This window comes from Erpetoichthys calabaricus, chromosome 18 (assembly GCF_900747795.2).
Source record: "Erpetoichthys calabaricus chromosome 18, fErpCal1.3, whole genome shotgun sequence".
NCBI lineage: Eukaryota > Metazoa > Chordata > Cladistia > Polypteriformes > Polypteridae > Erpetoichthys > Erpetoichthys calabaricus.
In genome coordinates, this window is record NC_041411.2 from 86,839,541 (window position 1) to 86,864,482 (window position 24,942).

Consider the following 24,942-nt stretch of genomic DNA (forward strand, 5'->3'; position numbering starts at 1 on the left):
TAGTAAAAGTAAACCAGGAGTTAAGTTACACTTTAAATAATGTATCATTGATAATATTCATAAATAATAACAATATGCCAAGTACATTTGAATATTGGCAGTCATACAACCTGATTAAATGGTGATGTGTAGTTTCAGGTGGCACACAGACTTGTTAGTTACTTAAAATGTCTCTAGTTAAGGCATCATTTGTGGTCAGCTTTCTTCAGAGCAGGCCGCATGCCTGTCTCAAGATGGCTGCCGAGCTCTGCTCTTCATTGTGTTGTCCTTTTCAGTTCATGGTGTGAGATGGTCTTTCATCAGTTTGGTAAGAGAGAGTGAGCTGAGTAAAGCAAGCAAATTTATAAGTTTTCTGTCCAACCCCTAGAGCCAATAGGGGGTCATGGTACTTAAAGGCTTCTGATACAAGCCAATATTCCAAACAGTCATGCTTCAGACCAATGGGGGGACAGAACATCTTCACACCTGCCCCCCCCCCACCCCAAAACCATTTGTTGAGCTAAAGTTTGCCAGCTAGGCAGTCTGGCTTTCTTCTAGCGGTTGACTGAGAAACAGCAGAGAAACATTTACCAAACTTGTTTGAGGCACTTCTCCCAACCCTGTCGTAAAATTCCCTAAAGGGGGGTAAACATGAATGCTTCTCACTAATGTAACACTAATATTACATTGCTTTGCCTAAGTTACAAATAAAGACATACAAAATATTTATCAAATTGTATGCAAAATTTCACATCACAACAGGGTTGTTGTCTTGTTGTAAAACAAATCTTCTCTCAAGCTGCAGGTTTCTTGCAGAATTCGTCAGATTGTCCTCCAGTGTTTCATTGTATTTATCTGCATTAATTTACTTTCTGGCGGCACGGTGGCACAGTGGGTAGCGATGCTGCCTCGCAGTTGGGAGACCTGGGGACCTGGGTTCGCTTCCCGGGTCCTCCCTGCATGGAGTTTGCATGTTCTCCCCGTGTCTGCGTGGGTTTCTTCCGGGTGCTCCGGTTTCCTCCCACAGTCCAAAGACATGCTGGTTAGGTGGATTGGCGATTCTAAATTGGCCCTAGTGTGTGCTTGGTGTGTGGGTGTGTTTGTGTGTGTCCTGCGGTGGGTTGGCACCCTGCCCGGGATTGGTTCCCTGCCTTGTGCCCTGTGTTGGCTGGGATTGGCTCCAGCAGACCCCTGTGACCCTGTGTTCGGATTCAGCGGGTTGGAAAATGGATGGATGGATGGATTTACTTTCTAGCCTCACAAGCCTTCCAAGGCCTGCTGCAGAGAAGCATCCCCACAGCATGATGTTTCCACCACCATGCATTCCACTGTGGATGGTGTGTTTTAAATAATACGCAGGGTCTAACTTACACCAAATATGGCATTTAGTTTGATGGTAAAACGCTCAGTTTTGGTCTCTTCAGACCATAACACCTTCTATCAGTTGACTTCAGAGGCTCCAGTGTACATTTCTGGCACACTTTTCATTTTTTTTAATGATGGCTTTCTCATTGCCAGTCTCCAGTAAAGCTGTGACTGGTGAAGCACCAAGGAAACAATTGTTGTCTGCACAGTCTCTCTAGTCTGAACGGCTGTAGCTTGTAACTCTTTCAGAGTTCTCATAGATCTCATGATGGCCTTACTTGTCTTTTTCTTCAGTTTTTGTGGACAACCTGCTCTAGACAGATTTGAAGATATGACTTATTTAACTGGACTCCAATGGATATTGGGAGGCGTAGATATTTTTTTTTGACTCCATCCTCTGATTTGTGCTTTTCAGTCTCTTTTTCATGGAGTTGCTTGGAGTGTTCTTTGGTCTAGATTGTGTAGGTTAGGCCACCATATTGACCCAGCACAAACTGAACCTTCCAGATAAGGTGCATTTAGACTTCAATTGAAACCCCAGGCAGATTATCTCTATTTAACTAGTGATGGTACTTTTAAAACAAATTGGTTGCACCAGTGATGATTTAGGAATGTTATATTAAAGGGGGTAGTAGTAGGATGATGTACCACGTTAGCCATGATGGATGCAATGAGATGGCAAGAAAAACAACACCTTTTATTGGCTAACTGAACAGATTACAATATGCAAGCTTATGAGGCAGCTCAGGCCCCTTCTTCAGGCAAGATGTTGCTGTAGTACCACAACTTGCCTGAAGGAGGGGCCTGAGTTGCCTCAAAAACTTCCATCCATCCATCCATCCATTCATTATCCAACCCGCTATATCCTAACTACAGGGTCACGGGGGTCTGCTGGAGCCAATCCCAGCCAACACAGGGCGCAAGGCAGGAAACAAACCCTGGGCAGGGCTCCAGCCCACTGCAGGCCTCGAAAACTTGCATATTGTAATCTGTTCAGTAAGCCAATAAAAGGTGTCATTTTGCTTCACTTCTCATTGCATATTAAAGGAGGTGAATACTTATTTCATCAATTATTTTGTTTTTTATATTTGTAATTAATTTACCTGAATGTGCAGATATATTTTTTCACTTTCACACTAAAGGGTTTTTCTGTTGATCAGTGTCCAAAAGGCAAGGTTAAATCCACTGTGGTTCAATGTTCTATTACAATAAAATGTGAAAGCTTCCAAGGTGGTGAATACTTTCTATAGGCTCTGTAAGTACATCTCAGGCTTATGCTAAAGCTTGATAACAACGTCCTTCCAGCCGATGGGAGCATATGGAGGAAGTCAATGGAGAAAGCCACACAGACACAGGGACAGAAACCATGTCTGACTAGAAAGTGACTGAGGGTACAAGTAGTACAAAGCTGTGATGGCGCCCACTTTGCCAAGATGTTATGTGACGTTACTTATAACATGTTTCTTCATGATTGGTTTCATTTCCTTTGTTATATTTTTCACTGAATGCAGTGCATTTATTTATAAGCTACTGAACAACACTCTAAGATCATGGCAGGTCAAGGCATCCAAAGTTTGCCCTCTTTTCTCAGCTTTATTTGCAGCATATTTATTATTTACAGTTGTTGTAGCCCTACACATTTCCAGAATACTGTAGATACATGGCTGGCAATAGTTTGATTTCTTCCTTATTCCTTGTCAATGTGAGGAAAATAACAAATACTTGTTAATGTTTAGCAATCCAGTCTCTCTCAATCAGAGAGGGGGACATTTGCAGATATTTGGGTGTTCCCTTAATGTGCTTTCCTTTTTTGGACAGTTGCAACAGGAGCATCTGGACTGTGGAGCTGCTCACCTCCAGCATCCTCTGGAAATCCGCACACCTTTGAATGTGGCACCAGTGTTTGAAGCCTCAGGTCTCACCTCTGTGGCAGTATCTGTTGTCAACAACTACACAGTGATGTTTCTGGGCACTGCCAGTGGGAAATTACGAAAGGTAAGAGAAGTGTATAATGATCTTAAGGAAATATTGTAATAGAGTTGGTATAAGAATCTCTTCTAGATAATGTTCACCACATTGAATAAAAGATAGTCATGTTAATGGAGTTTGCCTTTCATTGAGTAAAATACTGTCACTGTTGGTTTTGTTCACAGGAAGGCTTAGTATCACAAGGCATTAGAGGCCCAGGGTACATTAAGATAGATAGATATCATGGCATAGATGTGTTAGAATGTGCTTATATACCGTAAATGAGAAAATTCATTAGCAGCAGTCAAATTGTAATGGAAAATGCCAGGTTGTCTTGGAGTCAGATTTAGAAGGATTCTCAGGTTTGGCTTTGTGAATGGGCCCAATTAATTATCAAAATAAGAAGAAATGATCCCATGATTAATTAAAGATGTCTTACACGAGCTGCACCTTCATCGGGTTATTGTATATACATATGCCTGATAATCACTGCTTGGGTGGGGAAATTCACTTCTGACCTGCCATCCTCCATCTTCACTTAACCCTTTGTGAAGGAGAACATGTCTTCAGAACAAAGTTCAGGCATTTCCAGCACAAGCACCCCTCTCTGCCCACTGAATCTGCATTGCATTTCTGTCTGAAAATCTATTAACTTGTGAACTTTATGCTACCATTAAACTGGCATAGCTGCCCAGTGGTTAGCCGTGCTGTCTCCTAGGAACCTGAAGCCTGAGTTTCAATTCCAGTTTGATAATTGTGTGAAATTTGCACTTTCCCATTGTTAACATTACTGTGACTATTATTGGGTCCCAGTGGAAGCAGCCTTTAAAGTTCACATTATTTGAAATATACGACTAGTATTTTATAATGGTTAGTTTCATTTTTTTTTCTTTCAGTGACAATGAAATATAAAAAAATCCATCCATCAACTGTTTTCACAAAGTATTCAGACTCCTATTTTGTAATTTTGCAGCCTTATGCTAAAATTATTGAAATTGTTTTTTTTTTCCCTCATCAAGCAACATTCAGTACCCCAGAATGCCAAAGTGAAAACAGGACTTTAGCCATTTTTTCCAATGTATTAAAATAAGAAAATTGAAATATCTGTTTGATGCAGGTGGTCAGGGTGTTTACACAGTATTTAGATGAAGCACAGCCTGGAGTCATCTTGAGTTTGACATGACAAGCTTCAAACAGCTGCATTTGGGAATTGTCCATCGTTGTTCTTTGCTGACACTTTTTGGTGGACGGCTGTTATTTAGGTCTCAGATGTTCGATTGGGTTCAAGTTAGGCCTCTGGCTGGGCCACTCAATGACATTCACAGAGTTCTCCCTAAGCCACCCCTGTGTGCATTGTGTTTAGTGTCATTGTCCTGTTGAAAAATGAACCTTCACCCCGGTCTGAGATCCAGAGCGCTCTGGAGCAGGTATTAATCTCTGCACTTTATTCCATTCAGCTTTCCCTCAACCCTGATTTGCTTTCCAGTTCTTGCTGCTGAAAAACAACCCCACAGCATGAGGCTGCCCCCATCCTGCCTCACTGCTGGAATGATATTACGTGGGTGATGAGCAGTATCTGGTTTCCTCCTGATATGTCACTTAGAATTGAAATCAGGCAGTTCAGTCTTAGTTTCATCAGACCACAGAATCTTGCAAACTCCAATTGGGTTTTCATGTGTCTTTTAGACCTCCACCTGGCAACTCTGCCATATAGTCCAGATTGTTGGAGTGTAGCAGTGATTGTTGTCCTTCTGGAAGTTTCTCCCATCTTCACACTAGTTCTTTTCAGTTTAACCAGAATGACCTTTGGATTCTAGCTCATCTCGTTTACCAAAGCCCTTCCCCCTGGATTGCTCTGTTTGGCCAAACATCCAGCTTTAGGAAGAGTTGTGGTTGTTCCAGACTTCATCAAATTAAGAATTATGGAGGTGACTGTGCTCTTGGGAACCATCAATGCTGCAGAAATGTTTTTGGTGCCTTCTCCAGATTTGTGTCTCATTAAAATCCTGTCTCTAAGTCCACAACTCTGGTCCTGGAAGGCCCCAGTGACAGCAGTTTTCATTCTAACCTTTGTCTGAATTAGTGACCCACTTTTGGTGCTAATTAACTTCTTTTGAATTCATTTAGTTGACTTGTTTTTTAAGATTTGTTCCCCTGAATTTCTTCATCGTTTCTCTGAATTGCTTCATTTCTTTCTTTAAATGGCACCCAAACAAAAATGAAATGTGAAGTGAGTGAACCAACAGAAGACCAACCAAGTCAGGGCCTCAAACTCCAACCAGTTGCTTAATGAGACGCCAAGTCTGGTTGTTAATTAAACCCGTTCTTTAATTCCATGGCTAGTTGCTGCTCTCATTGTACAATAGCAGACATTTCTGAAATTGTTAATTTTCTCTTTTCTAAGAACACAGATAAAATGTTTTGTGGACCTGAGCAGATCAACATTCTTGAGACCTTCACCTTTCTTTATTTTCAGATATTGTGTGATGGACACAGTTTGCTGGTCATGTTTTGGCTCATCTTGTATCTCATTATTGTTTGGCTGCTAATTAAGGAAAAGAAACAATTAAGGGGTCTGAGTCTTCAAGAGAAAGTCAATTAAGATTAATTCAAAATAAGATAATTAGCAGCAAAAACAAGTCAATTATTAAGAAAAGGGTAAGAATGAAAACCTGCTGCCACTGCAGCCCACCAGGACTGGAGTTGTGGGTCCCTGAGCTACAGGCAATTCCTTCAACCTCATAGCTTGATTTTTGTTCTGATGCACATTGTCAGCTGTGGGACCTTCTATAGACAAGTGTGTCTACAGTTAAATTGACCAAACGTGGGCACCAAATCAGGTGTAGAAACATCTCAACAATGATCAATAGAATGCGATGCACCTGAGCTAAAGTGTGAGTGTCATATGTGATATTTCAGTTTTTTATTTATAAGAAATTTGCAGTAATTTATAATGCCTTGCTTTTGTTTCATCATTCTGCAGTATTGAGTGCTGCTAAATGAGGGAAAAATGAATTTAAATGATTTTAATATAAGGCTGCAACATAACACAAAGTAAAAAAGTGAAGGGGTTTGAGTACTTTGTGAACACACTATGAACAGGTGAAAATTTTTTTATGTTTTATTGTTACTGAGGGAACAAATGAAAATAACTGATAACAGTTTAGTTTAATGCATGTGTTACTCATCTGCTCTTATGTAATAAGACCTTAACAAATACAAAACATCAGTAGATCGTTTATTCATCTCTGTCTGGTGTGACATATCGACATGATGGTAAAATGACTTGTTAAGATGAAGGATTCACAGGTCTTATGCTAAACCAGTAACGGCACACTGCACAATAACGTGCACTGAATACACTTGACTTGAGCGTTCCTAGTTTTCCTACTCTTTCTCTGTACATTTAGCATTCGTTTGCTCAGAGGTTGATACGCTTGCTACTTCCTGAGCAGCTCTTCTTCTCTCCACCCTAGTGGCCCACCTCTTCTCTTCCTTTGTCGGCATTTTTTCACGTTAAAATTGATTAAGTCAGGGTTTGTGTTGCAATTACTTAGCATGTTTTCCTTAATTTTTCACTTAAACTGGCATTTAAGTGTTCAATCTTCCTCAAGAATGATTGAAGATATGAAGAGGTAGGGGAAGTGACGGTGAAGGTGGTAGGGATGAGAACGGCGCCCTTACACATATGCGGTGTACAGCTGCCCTGCTGTCTGCTGCCGAGAGTTGATTCTACAATAAAATAAAAATAAAAAGAGGAATAACCTTTGAGGTCAATCATCACTCCGAAAGCGGATAGTAGACGTCACGTAGTATAGGTGTACCAAATTTCAGGTCAATAGGTCAAACAGTTTGCGAGCTACAGGTGAGTTACAATCTTGGACAGACAAACGAACAGCCACAGTAGCGTATAATATGTAAAGATATGTCATATCAAGAGAAATGTGTCTCAGTTAAGCCACCTCAGAGCACTCCAAAGTGAAGTTTTGTCAGCAGGTCACATTGTAAAGATGAATAAACACTTTACTGCTGCTTTGTAAATAATAATAATAGTAATTCTTTACATTTATATAGCACTTTCTCACTGCTCAAAGTGCTCTCCAGGCTGGGAGGATCCAGGACGTGAACCCATGATCTCCTCACTGCAAGGCAGCAGCACTGCCACTGAAAATGTTATGAAGACCGAGATGCATGCTGGTTTTGTTACATAATAGGAAATGAGTAATAGATGCATTTTTGCAGTACCTAAACTGAAGTGTTACCAGTTCATCTTTGCAATGCACTGGTGAGTGCACTATAGCTGTCATGTGAACCTGCTTAATCCATGTGTTAGAGTGGCAGGGTGCCAGAGCAGCCCCGGGGGGCAAGGCACAGGCAGGCTAGCCGTACATGGGATGTAATCCATGGCAGGTCTCACCCTTGAGCACGCTGACACTCACTCATACCAAGCTAATTTGTAATCACCAATTCATCTAACTTGCACCATTTTTGGGTTACCAGGCAAGAAAAAAAAAAAACACAGAAACAAGGTAAGAATGTGCAGATTGCACATGGGAAATGTTTACAACAGAATACAAGTCCAGCTCTAACTGCTAAGTTGCACATTTTCCGTGTTGGGGTCAGAGCTTAATTATCTAAGATAAACTGACACAAAATAGGAAATAGCACTTCGTAGGGAGCCAGTCCATTTTAGAGCACACGCAGACACACCCAGCTGCACAGGAAAGCTGATAACATTCTCAAATCTACTTCATCCAATTCAGGGTGGCAGGGGCACAGAACCCATCCTGGCAGCAATTGGTAAATAGCAGGAAACAACCCTGGACAGGTTGCTAGCCAGTCATTGACCCAGTCACACACACACAGTTTGGGCTAAATTGGAATTAATTGAAATGCACATCTTCTTGAGGGGCATCGTGGTGGCCCAGTGGTAGCACTGCTGCCTCACAGTAAGGAGACTGGGGTCCACATCCTGGGTCCTCCTATGTTCTCCCCAAGATTGCTTAAGTTTCCTCCCATGATCCAAAGACATGCAAGTTAGATGGATTGCTGATGCTAAATTGGGCCTAGTGTGTATGTGTGTGTGGGTGTGTGGTTAGGTGTGTGTGTGTTCGCCCTGCGATGCACTGGCACTCTGTCCAGGGATTGTTCCTGCATCGTGCCCTGTGCTAGCTGGGATAGGCCCCAGTACCTCCCTCAACCCCGTTCAGGACTAAACCAGCTAGAAACCGACTGACATTTTTTGTGAGATTTGATAGGAAAAACTGAGATACTCAGACGAAATCCTACGCAGACAGAGAGCACATGAAAACTCCACTTGGATAATGCACTGTAATAATAATAATAATTTTTTGCATTTATAAAGCGCTTTTCTCACTACTCAAAGCGCTCAGCAATTGCAGGTTAAGGGCCTTGCTTAAGGGCCCAACAGAGCAGAGTCCCTGTTGGCATTTACGGGATTCGAACCGGCAACCTTCCGATTGCCAGTGCAGATCTCTAGCCTCAGAGCCACAGTGTTGACATGTTTAGGATAGAACATAATCGCTTCTCTTCTTATGCAGTTTCTAAATTGGAGTTCAGATGGAAAATGGGCAGGATTTGATCAAATGAGATATCAGATGTGGCTTTATTAGATACTAGTCATTTAGCCCGTTACAATAACGGGCGCTAGAACAGTAGTGCATAAACATTAGTAGGAACAGTCTATATTAAATGGCAAGGGACTTCGACCTCATTCTTTTTGTTGGTCGTATTTTTCTTTCTTTCAGCCTTTCTTTTGTTGATGTTTACTTGCTGAGCTGACCGTTCTTCGTGGGCTGCCGCCGTGTATTGTGTGTCTTTAATTTTCTGTGACAGTAATACTGTCGTGTACGGCTCTATTCAATAAGGGCGCGTAGATAATTTAGTTCAAAGGGCTCTGGAATATGTGAAGAGCAACAGGTGCAGATCTTTATTTACGCGCGCCTTTATTCGCTGCGCCCAATTGAGGTTGTCCTTTTGAGGCTCGCCTTTTTGTGCGCGCCCTTATTGAAGGATGCCTGTGCGCGCCCTTATTGAAGGATACCGTCTTGTACGTCCGCTGGCTTGTACATCCGTAATATACGTCTGTACGTCCGTAATATATGTCTGTACGTCTGTAATATACCTTTAATTTTCTCTGGCGGTAATACAGGCGTGCGCGTCGGTAATATGCCTTTAATCTCCTCTGACAGTAATACTGGCTTGTATGTGGCTGTAATATGCGTCACTGTATTGTGTGCCTTTAATTTCCTCTCGCAGTAATACTGGTTTGTATTTCCGTAAAACGCCTGTAACTTTCTCTGACAGTAATATCGCGCATAGCACCATGCCCCGCGCATGCGCACTTCACCAGAAGACACCCACACACGGACACCTGGACGCACATAGGGATTTTATATATATATAGATACTGTAGTTTATATAATGCTGTTGACAAAAAATGGGCTTCTGAAATGTGCTACAGTGAATGAGCTACTGTACAATAGTTGTGCAAATTGGAGAGGGCATGACTTTATGATTATGAGGCATTTCATTCTAAGGGCATCAGAAAGTGCTGGGGAAAAAACTTTTAATTTTCAGGACACAATGGAAAACATTTTTGTGTCAGTAGTATAATTTAAGTCAATTTCTAAAACAATCTTAACTCTGTGATATCAAGCATTAAGCATTAGTTATCCAATAGCGGAAAGAAGCGCATGGCAAGCTGTCCAATTGTGAAGCTGACACTCTGTGAATATGAAGAGATGACTGTACAGAATTCAATGGGCTGTATACATCAAAATGTCCCTTTTTGCTCTTATTACTGTATATCTTTTGTATTTTTAGGACATGGCTGAGTGAGTTTGTGTAAACCCAGACCCAACCACCATCTTTGTGGAGTTTGCACGTTCTCCCCATGTTTTTGTAGAGTTATTCCTGGGTATTCTGGTTTTATTCCCAAATCCCAAAGACGTACCTATTAGGCTAACTAACAGCTCAGAATTGGCTTTGAGCGAGTGACTGACCCAGTGGAGTAGACGTCTGTCAAGAGATGCTCCCTGCCTTGTGCCTGATTCTGCTGAGATCTGTTTGTGACCTCATAACCGTGAACCAAATAAGTGACTTTGATAAAGTGTAGGTTCAAGAAATATAAAAGTTGTCAACCTAAACGGACAAACTGTTTGAAAGTCAGACCTTCAATGGCAGCACTATAATGAAACTGAAGATGTGAAGTGTGCTGTTGACGTAGCAGGAAGGATAGGCCTTCAGATATGGAGTCTATCACACATTATCTTCATCAATCTAGTAAAATGCTAAGTTGTTCTTCACAACAGGATTAACAGGATATGAAAGGTGATAAGTGATCTATGGCAGCAGTGCTAAGACAGGAAGGGACCTCTGACCCTTTGGTGCTTTGGAAAATGTTCAAATATAACCCAGATATTTTTGACAGCAGATATACAGTAAAACTCCTTCTCTCTTTACAGCTCACCCTGCTCAGAAACTTAACTGTTGGAAGTCAGAAATTCCTGCGTGTGGCCCCTGGAGAGTCTGTTCATCACATTATGACTTTTGACCCCTCAGACAGTAACTACCTCTACCTAATGACATCCTATCAGGTAAGATCACAAGTGTGTGTGTTCCATGGTCGGTCAGAAATATTCACTTTAACAAGAGGAACATTTTTTTTACTCAAGTGCTTAATCCATGTTTAAGTTACCAATGTGAACGCATCTGATCTCACGTGATCTTGGAAGGTAAACACACTCAGCCAGTATTTGGATTGGGAACCCCAAGTTTTAGGCAAAATACTCAGTGGGGGCTTGGAGGTCTTTAGACCCTTGAACCTCTGCACATTTTGGGGTTTTTTTTTCTGGCATTGTGCACCTGGAGTTTCTTTTCTTATTTTTCTTTCCTCCCCAGCCATCTGACCATAGCTTCAAGTGTATTATTATAGACTTGAAAAGCAAGTTTATAAATAAGAACAGTGTCTATTACTTGTATATCTGTGTAATGTAAGCGTGTAGTGATTTATTCTTGTTAATTATTTTTGGTATGTCATTTATTCATTCATATTCTTATCTATTGCTAATGTGTTTTGTTTTTGTTGACATCTTGTAAAGCACTTCAAGCTACATTCTTTCTGTGAAAATTTGTACAGAAATAAATGTTACTGGGGTGGCACGGTGACATGGGTTCACTTCCCGGGTCCTCCCTGTGTGGAGTTTGCATGTTCTCACCGTGTCTGCATGGGTTTCCTCCTACCGTCCAAAGACATGCCCGTTAGGTGCATTGGCGACCCTAAATTGGCCTTAGTGTGTGCTTGGTATGTGTTTGTGCGTGCCCTGCAGTGGGCTGGCGCCTTGCCCAGGGATTTGTTCCTGCCTTGCACCCTGTGCTGGCTGGGATTGGCTCCCGTGACCCTGTGTTAAGATATAGCGGGTTGGAGACTGACTGACTGACTAAATGTTCTTCTTTAATTGATTTGCCTTTCTGTTCTTCAAAAGTGAGCTTCAATGCTCTGAAACAGGTCTGCTAGATTTTATCAACAGTCAATTCATTTTATTTTTATTTAGCGGAAGGCAAGCTGAGAACCCTATGTAGATTTTCAGATATGGTGCCCTAAGATCCACCTTAGTAAAAGGATAAATGACTGTGCGTCTGTCTTGGTGTCTGTCGGGATGCTATGTCTCTGTTATTCCAAAAGATGGCTCATCACTAACATTTTTAGTAATAAAATGCATTGCATTTCTCATTCCAATAAATGGGACATCACAAACATTAACACTGCTTTTACAAATCCCATACCAAATGGAACATAACAGAGACATGTGCATTACATGGTGAACTGCAATTGTTAATGCTCAGGTCTATGTTGATTACCTAGATTTCAACCCATCTTAGACGGGTAGCACAGCTCATCCACCTTAATAAAAGGATAAGGGTCTGTGTGTCTGTCCGGCTGCTATGTGTCTGTCAATCCAAAAGATGGTGCATCACAAACATTTTAGTGATAAAATGCATTGCATTTGTCATTCCAACAGATGGCCCATAACAAATATTAACACAGCTTTTACAAATCCCATAACAAATCCCTTATAACAGAGACATATGCATTACATGGTGCACTGCAAATCTTAATACTCAGTGCCTGTTACTCTGCCACAGATGTTAAACTGTCCAGCTCCATGCCTACAATAGTGCCTGCCTTCCTCACCAGTTTGTCCAGGCATGAGGTGTCCCTCTTCTTAATGCTGCTTCCCCAGCACACCACCGCTTAGAAGAGGGTGCTCGCCACCACCGTTTGATAGAACATCTGCAGCATCTTATTGCAGATGTTGAAGGACGCCAGCCTTCTAAGATAGATAGATAGATAGATACTTTATTAATCCCAAGGGGAAATTCACATACTCCAGCAGCAGCAGCATACTGATAAAGAAAATATTAAATTAAAGAGTGATAACAATGCAGGTATACAGACAGACAATAACTTTGTATAATATTAACGTTTACCCCCCCGGGTGGAATTGAAGAGTCGCATAGTGTGGGGGAGGAACAATCTCCTCAGTCTGTCAGTGGAGCAGGACAGTGACAGCAGTCTGTCGCTGATGCTGCTCCTCTGTCTGGAGATGATACTGTTTATTGGATGCAGTGGATTCTCCATGATTGACAGGAGCCTGCTCAGCGCCCATTGCTCTGCCACAGATGTCAAACTGTCCAGCTCTGTGCCTACAATACAGCCTGCCTTCCTCACCAGTTTGTCCATATAGATAGATAGATTGCTTCAGAGTTTTCCTCAGACCCATTTTCTATAAGGCAGGAACAAATGTTCTTAATTGCTGAGCCAACTCATCCATATATATGTGCTAACTCATACTGGACCACTTAATAGTTTGCTGGAAAGAAAAACCTTTGCAGACACATGCAGAACAAGCAAACTTAACATAATCAGTGTCCATACCCAGATTTGAACCCAGGACTTTGTAGCTGTGGGGCAATAGCATTAAATACTGCAGTATTGTGACATCCAGTGTTTAAAACTATTTGTGCCACCTAAAAATCTGTCTATCTATCTATCTATCTATCTATCTATCTATCTATCTATCTATCTATCTATCTATCTATCTATCTATCTATCTATCTATCTATCTATCTATCTATCTATCTATCTATCTATCTATCTATCTACCGGTATATATCATATAGTGGCTTTCATTATCTGTCTATCTTGCTTCATTTATATACGCACATATGTAAGTAGAATAGTATAAATTAAGTCATTGAAGTTGTTGCCTTTTTTTGTTTGCTTGTCTTTATTTTAATTTTAATTTGAAAGAGGTGGTGACACAATTGCTGCCTCACAAGAGTAGACATTGGTGTTAAATTCCCAGCCTGGTCACTGCTGGTCTGGAGTTTTCCCATAGCTGCTTGATACTCCAGTTACCCATGTGAGGTTTAACTGTTGTGTGTGTATATTATCTAAGGAATGAGTGAGTGTGGGTTTGTATATACTGTACGTATGTCCTTTTGTGGACTAATGTTTCATCTAAAGGTTGGTTTCTTCTTTATACCCATCATTGGAACAATAGCCCGATGCTCCAATGGAAAGCTGTAAGTAGTTTCAGAAAATTATTGGTCATTCTCTAAGGGCAAAATGAAGCTTAAAAGAAGTTGCACTAAATAAGAGCACTTTAGTTGTGTTACATAGTAGGATTTTGTATTTTAGCAGCATGCATTGCATTTTGCTGTTTTCAAACTGAATATTTACTGAACCTCCAGATCTCAGTTTCCTCAGACCTCTGTTGAGGTCTAAAAATAGTGCATCTCCCATGGTGGCCTGTAGCCCTGTTTCTCTGACGTAGAAACACAACAATTACATTAAGATAAGAGGTGATGGAGCAGTCTGAAAAGGCAGCAACCTGGGATTATGTTTTATAAAATCAGACACACTCCCCATTATGGTACAAAACAGAAGCAGATACGACATGCACAATCATATCCTTTATAAGGATCTGGTTAAAAATTCCCAAAAAGATCAATGAGAGAAACAAAAGTAAAATAAAACAATCAAATTTACTAGAGGGAAGCACAAAAAAAGATTAAAGAAAGAGAAAATGGAAAGAAAAAAGATGGCAATTAAATGTACAAAACAAGGACATTTGGCAAAGATGGATGATGGATACAAAATCTAAAGGAAAAAGAGGAGGAAGCAAAAATGAGAAAAGGAAAAAAGATGCATTAAACCCTTGAGAAAAAAAAATAATCAAAAATTCTGCAAAACTTTAGCACACCATGAGATACAGTGAAGCTGGAAATGGGTGGATGTGACTAGCAGCTTCAGATATTGACAAGTTCAGAGGTGGCCCATGTAGTGTTGTCCCCTGTCTGTATGTCACACCTCACGCAATTAGTTTGCCATAACCACCAAAGTCCTGATGCTGCTTTATATCAGAAAGTCAAACTACTGTACTTGTAATGTCTAAAGAACAAATGCTTGAGCAGTGCAGCAGGCTTCCCATGGGCTGCAACTTAGGACTGATATGCAGCTTCATCGGCCAATCATTCAGTACTTGAAAATGTTATTTAGGAACTGCAAGATGCATGGAAACCTCTGACTGCAGTCAAGAAGCATCTGCTCCTTAGGGACAAGCTGACAGAGATGGGAGTAGATTCATACCTGGTAGCATGGATCGTGGACTATCTTACAGACAGACCTCAGTATGTGCGTCTTGGGAACTGCAGGTCTGACATTGTGGTCAGCAACACAGGAGCGCCTCAGGGGACTGTACTTTTTCCAGTCCTGTTCAGCCTATATACATCGGACTTCCAATACAACTCGGAGTCCTGCCATGTGCAAAACTTCACTGATGACACTGCTATCGTGGGCTGTATCAGGAGTGGGCAGGAGGAGGAGTATAGGAACCTAATCAAAGACTTTGTTAAATGGTGCGACTCAAACCACCTACACCTGAACACCAGCAAAACCAAGGAGCTGGTGGTGGATTTTAGGTGGCCCAGACCCCTCCTGGACCCCGTGATCATCAGAGGTGACTGTGTGCAGATGGTGCAGACCTATAAATACCCGGGAGTGCAGCTGGATGATAAATTAGACTGGACTGCCAATACTGATTCTCTGTGCAAGAGAGGACAGAGCCGGCTATACTTCCTTAGAAGGCTGGCGTCCTTCAACATCTGCAATAACATGCTGCAGATGTACTATCAGACGGTTGTGGCGAGCGCCCTCTTCTATGCGGTGGTGTGCTGGGGAGGCAGCATAAAGAAGAGGGACGCCTCACGCCTGGACAAACTGGTGAGGAAGGCAGGCTCTATTGTAGGCATGGAGCTGGACAGTTTAACATCTGTGGCAGAGTGACGGGCGCTGAGCAGGCTCCTATCAATTATGGAGAATCCACTGCATCTACTAAACAGTGTCATCAGAGGAACAGCTTCAGCAACAGACTGCTGTCACCGTCCTGCTCCACTGACAGACTGAGGAGATCGTTCCTCCCCCACACTATGCGACTCTTCAATTCCACCCGGGGGGGTAAACGTTAACATTATTCAAAGATATTGTCTGTTATACCTGCATTGTTATCACTCTTTAATATAATATTGTTCTTTATCAGTATGCTGCTGCTGGAGTATGGGAATTTCCCCTTGGGATTAATAAAGTATCTATCTATCTATCTATCTATCTATCTATCTATCTATCTATCTATCTATCTATCTATCTATCTATCTATCTATCTATCTATCTATCTATCTATCTATCTATCTATCTATCTATCTATCTGTCATTATGTAACTTGTTGCATTCTTTTGCTTACTTTTGCTCCCTTGTTTGTAAAGTAGCATGTGATGGATGGCTGTGAAAAGTGTTACATAAAATAAAAACTGAGTTCTCTATCGGTTTCAATTCAGAGTGACACATTTAGGGTTGTCACTCAGTTATCATACTTTAATCAGAATGTCACCTGTTTATAAAATATTCAGCATGTGGAGGAGAGTAGTCTATTCTAGATGGCTCTCTAGCTCTTTACTTAGTTTTTTAGCAACAAGTTTCATAGGGCATGATCTTGTTAGTGGTTGCTTATAATGCAGATGGTAACTTTTGTGAAAGCGGTACTGAAAGTAGTCTAATTATGCCATGATTCATATGCAGGTCATTTTCAAGTATTTTGTGTATTTCATTGCTGTTTCTAGGTGTGGACACTTAAAGTGAAATTGATATTGTGACAAATAAAGGGTACATGGCAAACCAAGATACTGTAAATCAATTACTTCCTATATTTTTTTTTGTTTTGTTTTATGCCAAGTTCCATTTATCTAAAGTAATTGTGAATGTGATGGTCTCAAAGTGACACAGCATATGCACAACTCGTGGACCTTGGTACGGCTAGAACACACATGTATCCAGTGTTCATGTGGATTTCCTTCACATCCCACAGTCCAAAGTAACACTTTAAGGTTAACTGGAGACATTCAATTGGCATTGAGTGAATGAATGAATGTTCCCTGGAGTGGGCTGGAGGGTTGTGTGGCCATTGCTGCTGAGACGAATGCCATCTTCCCCAAACCCATGCTGAAAAAAGTGTGTGTTCTGTGAATCAGGTTTCTTGGCCAGACTCCCATTTGCATTACACCTGTCATAAGGATGGATTTCTTCTAGGAAGGTTCTCAGATGTGAACTATTCTTTCTTATGATTCTGTGCCTCCAGCTAGTGATACAGCTGCATGGATTCTTCTCAGCCATCTAGGCCGTGGTTTATAGTGTAGCTTCCATTTGACTCTTTGTTGAGTATGAACTCAGAACAGAACAGAATATACTTTTAGTTACACATTTAGGACGGGTGGGCCTGATGATCCATAAAAAAATAATTCAATTTGTATAGAGTCATAAGTGTACTGCTACATCACATCCCATGTCAAATATTTTAAATTGTTTGTAATATAAAGTTTGCAATATGAAGCAAGTCTCACTTACATTAACACATTTAAATCTTCAAAATTACAAACAAGTACACAAATGCCATTACAGTAACCATATTTAACTGACAGGAAACATTGCTTTTTTAGGTTTGTTTGTCTACTCATTGTAATTGTGACAAAATAAGTACTTTGCTCTTTTAACAAGTTAGAAAATGTATGCAGGTGTAACATTCCATAGTTGGGACTTTTTCAGTTATTTATTTGCTTAATCAATGAGACAGATATCCCATTTTGGTTTGTTAAATATTTTGTCACAGTGGTTTGTGTGACGTGTGATGGAGATTTGCTCAGACAGCCATGTCGCTGCTTTGTACAGGCAGGCATCAGCGTCAGGCACACGCACACTGCCATTCCAGTCGCTCACACTGACTACTGGGGATCTGTTTGAGCGGCCATCAGATGTGTAAAGGAGGCAAATACAAAATATACAAGTGGATGTGACCTTTCTCTCTAAATCCGAAACTAATTTGTAATTTATATTGTAATTCAGAGGTCCCCAACTCTGGTCCTAGAGGGCCGAAGTGGCTGCAGGTTTTCATTCTATCCCTTTTCTTAATTAGTGACCTGTTTTTTTGCTGCTAATTAACTTCTTTTGAATAAATTTGAAATGACTTGCTCTTGAAGACTTAGACCCCTTAATTGTTTCTTTTTCCTTAATTAGCTGCCAAACAATAATGACATACAAAATGAGCCAAAACATGACTAGCAAACTGTGACCATCATGCAGTATCTGAAAATAAAGAAAGGTGAAGGTCTCAGGAATGTTGATCTGCTCAGGTCCACAAAACATTTTAACAATACAATTTATTTTTGTGTAGCCCAATATCACACAAGAAGTGCCGCAATGGGCTTTAACAGGCCCTACCTCTTGACAGCCCCCCAGCCTTGACTTTCTAAGAAGACAAGGAAAAACTCTCCAAAAGAAATTCTAGTAGAGAAAAAAATGGAAGAAACCTTGGGAAAGGCAGTTCAAAGAGAGACCCCTTTCCAGGCAGGTTGGGCATGCAGTGGGTGTCAAAAAGAAGGGGGTCAATACAATACAATACACAGAACAGAACACAAGTAATCCTCAATACAGTGTAACAGTGAAATAAAAATAAAACTATTACAAGTAACAGTGCTCTTAGAAAAGAAAAAATGAACAATTTCAGAAATGCCTGCCATTGCACAATGAGAGCAGCAACATGGAATTAAAGAACGGGTTTAATTAACGACAAGCAACTGATTGGAGTGAAATTGGTTGGAGCTTGAGGCCCTGACTTAGTGGGTCTTCTGTTGGCCCACTCACTTCACACTTCATTTCTGTTTAGGAAATAAAAGAAGCAATTCAGAGGAACGATGAAGAAGTTCCAGAGAACAAATCTTAAAAAACACGTCAATTAAAATGAATTCAAAAGAAGTTAATTAGCAGCAAAAACAGGTCACTAATTAAGAAAAGGGTTAGAATGAAAACCTGCAGCCACTGTGGCCCTCCAGGACCAGAGTTGGGGACCCCTGTTGTATTTATTTCTGTTTGTTTTAAGGCTAGGTGACATTTAAAGGAGAGCTACTTAAAGAAGGACGGATCACAGTGCTTATTGATGCATCCGTCTATTTTCTAAACCCGCTTATCAGAGGCAAAGCTACCCCTTATTTGAAACTAATTTTAGTTAATGCATCTGTTGGCAGGGCCAGGCCCCCCTGGCTACCCCTCAAAACTCTGTCTATAGTAATCATTAGGTATTACACCCTTTCTGTGCATCATGTCATTACCAGATGGATGAAGCAGGTATAATACATTTATAGTTGACAGAATATAGAAAGAATCACACAGAAATATACTTCATTGAAATGGAAGAGAGGCTTTCAGGAGAAGCAGTCACTTTTCTTAAATGCCTTTCTCGTTTTGTGAATTATGAAAGATTCTTTACAAGGTTGCATTTTTGATTAAAACATTTTTCAGAAACTTCAAAGGATTTGAAAAGTTAACCAACAACCTATAATAAGTGTTTGTCTAATTTCCAAATAAAAAGTTACCATCCATGGTTCCACTGCTCTGACAGCGTTCTGCTCTTTTGTTTTTCTTTGCAGATTATGCGGGTGAAAGTGGCGCGGTGCGATCAGTTCACAACTTGCCGTGATTGCCTGGAGGCAACTGATCCGCACTGTGGATGGTGCACTCTGGAAAACAGGTAGAAAGAACCGTTCTTTAGCATCCTTATTGTTTGAGAAACCACACTTGCTCCATATGCCAGACAAATTTAAAATTAACTGTGAACTTTTTCCTCCTGTTGTTGAAATTCAGACTATTCTGGTATACGAAAGTCTGCATAAAAACTGCTATGTAACTGCTAGCCCAGCGTTTCTCAACCTTTAGGTATTTGCGACCCGAGTTTTCATAACAGTTTTAATCGCACCCCCCTAACGTTTTTTTGAAAGGCACCCACTAATACCAATTTGTTCTTTTTTAATTAATGATATATCATAGATGCATATTTTATTATACCTACTTAACTTTTATCGACATTTATCTAACTCTATATTTATTTTTCTAGTATCAGAATGTAGTTTAAGTTAATTTATTTTGGTTTCAATAGATGTATTTTTCATATTTTTGATTCTTGTTTTGTTTTTTTCACATCTTTGTGCCCCCCTAGGGAGGCCCGCCCCACAGTTTGAGAACCACTGTGCTAGCCAGTAATGGAAAAGGTGTAGTCCAGAGCTGGGCTTTCAATATTGTGACAGAAGATGATGTCAGGGGAACACGAAGGAGACTGTTAGGTTGAGGTCTTGTTGCTAGAGAACAAAGACTAAAAAAAATGAATTGGAGTCATGGAGAGCGTGGTGAATGATAATGGAAAGTAGATAAGAGAGAAGGAGAGGGAGAAAGAGAGAGCCGTATGGACAAGAGCGTTAGAGGTGAGGGCAAATGTAGGTTGCCTGCACCGTTGAGGTGATAGCCCAAGGGCCTAGGCTTTTATGCAAAATCCAGTGTATTGCATCCCTCATGCAGTTGTTAGACATAGTACATTTAATATTTAATAAACATGTTAAATATCAGATACGAGTGTATACCATACAGTTTTGGTCCACATTTTCACACAAAAGCTCCTCCCCATAACCACAGAACAGATTTGTCATGAAACCAATTGCCTTCCAAGTCCTTGATCATTTGAAGTAGGTGGTTAACTGCATACAAATGTAAAGATTTGGCGAGTAAAAGAAAGAAATGTGAGAGAAACGGAATAAGCTATCATGATTCAGAGAGGGAGATATGTCAGAATTTAGCATTAAATGTTATTGAACATCAAGACAAGCTGCCATTAAAGGGCTACACAACTGACATAAAGATAAAAACAGGGAGCAACATAGTGCGTAAAGAGCAAAGGAATGCACCAGAAAGATGCTGTGTGTCCACGGGGAGCGATCAGCCTCATGGATGGACCACGTACACTGTTAGGAAATGCATTGTGGGAAGGTAGTACCACTTACCGTACTGCCTCAAAGCTATGAACGTGACAAAATAACATGAGAAGCAACCAGTCATGACACAAATAATACTTTTATACTTAGCATGTATTGTTCAATCATTAAGTATACAATCCATATCAGGATCTGCCAGGAACCCCCCAAGCACTGGAATTCGGTAGGATGAATGTGGGCTCTCACTCCGTCTCCAGGTCTTTCTTTATTGGCTGCGGTGCTTTCAATGCTCCAGTCACTATTGGCTACTGGTACTTTCGACTGGAGGGTGTAAAGTAATATAGGGCAGAAATTCAAAGGTCCCAGTGTTGGACAGGTCAGAAGTTATCATACTCTAGCATGTCTGAGGTCCAGAGGTTGTGGGGCTTTGAAGTGCCATTTTATTGATGTGCGTTATATCTCTAAAATAATTTTAAGTAACAGTAACTATGCTAAGCTAAGACATAATGCACATATATGTAGAGATTCCTCAACTTACGCACATATTCCGATCAAACTTCATTTCCATTCAACTTTGTTTCATCATTTCATATGCAGGTGATTTCATCATAAGCATACCTAAACATCTATGCACTGGAGCTCCTCAGGACTGCATGCTCAGTCCTCTGCTCTTCACCCTGCTGACTCGTGACTGTACAGCGATGCGCAGCCCTAGTTACATCATCAAGTCTGCTGATGACACAACTCTGCTGGGTTTGATAAGCAGGGATGACGAGTCAGCATATGGAGATGAGGTGGAACAGCTGGCCACTTGGTGCAGAGACAACAAGTTATCCTTCAACATTGACAAGACTAAAGAGTTAATGTTTGACTTCAGGAAGAAAAATAGCTGTGACCACATCCTAGTTTGCATAAATGGCTCCGCTGTGCAGATTTTAAATAGTTGCTTGGTTTGCACAATACTGAGGACCTGACGTGGACTAACAATACCACGTCCTTAACTAAAAAGGCCCAGCAGAGACAGCACATTTTTGAGGTGACTGAAACATCCAAGCCTCTTATCTCCCATTCTCACCATACTTTACAGTGGCACCATTAAGAGTTTTGGTAGCCAGTGCCATCCAAGCCACAGTGCATGAGATTATATCACTTGGTTGGCTTGGGAACGTCTCTATATCCTCGCCGAAGGAGTTGGTGAAGGTGGTGGGGAAAAGGGATGTCTGGGCATCATTGCTTAGACTGCTGACCCCGTGACCCAGACCCAAATAAGCAGCACAAAATGGATGGCTAGACCATTGAGAGTGTTCTGACCAGCTGTATTACGATCTGGTAAGGAAATTTCAGCATAGACAACCATGAAAGAATGCAGAGAATAGTGAGTTCAGCAGAACTATTGTGTTGTCTCTCCCTTCTCTGAAAGACACATTCTCTAATAATAATAATAATAATAATACATTTTATTTATATAGCATCTTTCCCATGCTCAAAGCTCTAAACACTGTGTCCACAAAGGCTGCTGCATTGTGTAGGACCCTTCACAGCCCTCTCATGGATTCTTCACTCTTTTGTCAATCTGGAAAAAGATACTGCAGCATCAGAGCCAGATCTTTCATTTTATGTGATATCTTCCCCATCGGATATCAGACTCTGCAACACAATGCAGCCCCCATGATCTTCCACCCTACCCTAACATCTAAGATCACAATTAATTGTTCCAGTTTATTCATAAGTCATTTTATCTCCTGTGTTAAAACAACAGCCACTGGACGGATCTGTGGATCTTGCATTTATTTGCGACTCTATGTAATTGAGGCAGTTAATTGTATTGGCTAAGTGCCTGTTTAAAAGTGTACTGTACAGTATATTGTGTGTGTATTTTGTCTGTTTGTGCACACTGTCTTGTCTTGTTTGCACTATGTGTGGGCCCTGAGCTTTCATCTCTCTATATATTTGTATACTAGACAAAGAGCCCGTTTCGACAATGTAAGATGAAACGGGCACGAGTGGAATAGTAATAAGTATAAGCACCACAAACCTGATATAGGTATTTTGAATGAATGTGTAATTAGGCCTTGAGCTGTGGTCGAAATCGCCTTTCAGGCCTCTAGAGCTTTAATCGAAGTTGCCTTTCTCTTTGAAGTTTTGCGGCCGTAAATCCGCCGCCTCCTGTGATGTTGGGGTTGAATGTCAGTCGAAGTCGCCTTTCTCTTTGAATTTTCGCAGTCATAAATCCGCCGCCTTCCGCGATGTCGGTCTCGTAAGGTTTTTCGGGCAGCTGCGCAGAAGGCGACTGCGCATTCGGCTTCAGACATGTGCAGAAGGCGACTGCGCATTCGGCTTCGGACGGACGTGAGTGAGTGAGTGAGTGAGTGAGTGAGTGAGTGAGTGAGTGAGTGAGTGAGTGAGTGAGTGAGTGAGTGAGTGAGTGAGTGAGTGAGTGAGTGAGTGAGGAGACTGGTGAATTATGTATTAAGATGGTTGGAATGACAATAAAGTTTACTTTGACTTTTAATAAATGAAGCCCTCCACAGCAGTACTGTGTTTACGTCATCTGGACTACTGTGTGCAGTTTTGGTCTTCAGGGTGCAAAGGGGACATATCAGCACTAGAAAAAGTCCTGAGAAGAGCGACTAGGCTGATTCCAGGGCTTCAGGGGATGAATTATGAGGAAAGATTAAAAGAGGTGAGCCTTCAGTTTAAGCAAAAGGAGGTTAAGAGGAGACAAGATTGAGATGTTTAAAATTATGAATGGAATTAGTCCAGTGGATTGAGATTGTGACTTTAAAATGAGTTCATCAAGAACATTGGGACACAGTTGGAAACTTGTTCTGGGTAAATTTCACACAAACATTAGTGCATTTTCTTCACACAGAGAACCACAGACACTTGGAATAAGTGACCAGGTAGTGTGGTAGACAGTAGGACTTCAGGAACTTTCAAAACTAGACTTGATGTTATTTTAGAAGAATTAAGTAGTTAGGACTGACAAGCTTTATTGGGCTGAATTGCCTGTTCTTGTCTTGATTGTTCTAGTGTTCTAAAACAAAAGCCCAGAAAGTTATCTTCTATGTAATACCCAAAAACCAAATGAAATAATGTACTTAAGAGTAGGCTGGGTAGGTGGAGAGCACTGCTGTATTATGTCAATGTTTTGGAGCAGTTATAATTAGCAATCTTTATGAGCTACCTTTCAAAATTGGATTTTTTTTAAAGAAGGCTTTCTTCTGTAATCTAAAATCTAATTAGTGGTTTGAGTCTTCTCTTAACCGCTTCTGCTGGATGTAATCTATGCACGTAAAGAATCCAGAGACCTACCACTAGAGATCACAGAGTGTGTGGAGTAGCTGATGTTCAACAGTATTTATTGTAACTTTTCATGAAGGATTCCACTGTGTAGAACATAGCCAGGTTCAAAACACCACACCGTCTGTAATGTATATGCTGTGGTCTTCAGTGCTTGTCAGGCATATCTTTTATAGTTTAATCTCCACTTCTGGTTTATTTTATTGCCCTTTCCAAGACACCCAACTTTCTAAAGTTCCTATTGCAGAAACAGGGAAGTAAGTGCACCACACTAGCAGACAATGGTGTTCGTAATATTGAGTAAAGTGTTGTGGTATTTGTAAAAATAGAAAGAGAAGCTACAAAAATGTTTTGTGTAGATAAACCTAAAGGTTTTAGAATGTATCCCTTATGGAGCTTCCTCAGTCATACAAGGATTTATTTGCATATCAATATATTTTTAGGTTTTCTGTATGAAATTATTGTAGAGGCCAAATATAAAGCTCTCCTATTAATACAAATTGTGTTTAAAAGGTGTGCTAATGAATATATTAAGAGCAGGAAATAAAGAAGTAACTTATTTTTGTAATGATTTGCAATTTCCTGTAAAGTCCTTTTGCAGTTTTGCGCTTGGCATCATTCCTGTGACACCCTTTGGGAGTGAGAATGCCACACTGTCATTATCAGCACGTTCTCCATGGCCTGCAGGATGGTGGTCTTTACATGCTACTCTTGGACACAACACGTTGCATGTCTTTGACATGTTATTAAACCCCTGCCTCACCCCCTCTGTGCCATTAGTCGCTGACTTTTATTGAAGAAGCAGTCACATGACAAGGGTGGCATTACCTGCAAAGTCTAATGTTAAATGTAAGATTGCTTCCAGTTCTCTAAAGTAGTAAGTTCAGAGTAAACTTGCAGGGGAGCCGCAAGATGAGTGAAATTGATAAGAAAGCA

General features: G+C 40.8%; 1 protein-coding gene across 2 annotated transcripts in view; it reads left to right on the plus strand.

The window, feature by feature from the left end:
- plxnd1 (plexin D1) overlaps positions 1–24,942 on the plus strand; it is a 216,134-nt gene that overhangs the window by 43,861 nt on the left and 147,331 nt on the right. For both annotated transcript variants that reach the window (XM_028824793.2, XM_028824794.2), the window contains exons 2-4: positions 3,163–3,339; positions 10,800–10,931; positions 19,372–19,472. In XM_028824793.2, coding sequence (XP_028680626.2) covers positions 3,163–3,339; positions 10,800–10,931; positions 19,372–19,472 — 410 coding nt within the window. The remainder of the gene's footprint in view (positions 1–3,162; positions 3,340–10,799; positions 10,932–19,371; positions 19,473–24,942) is intronic.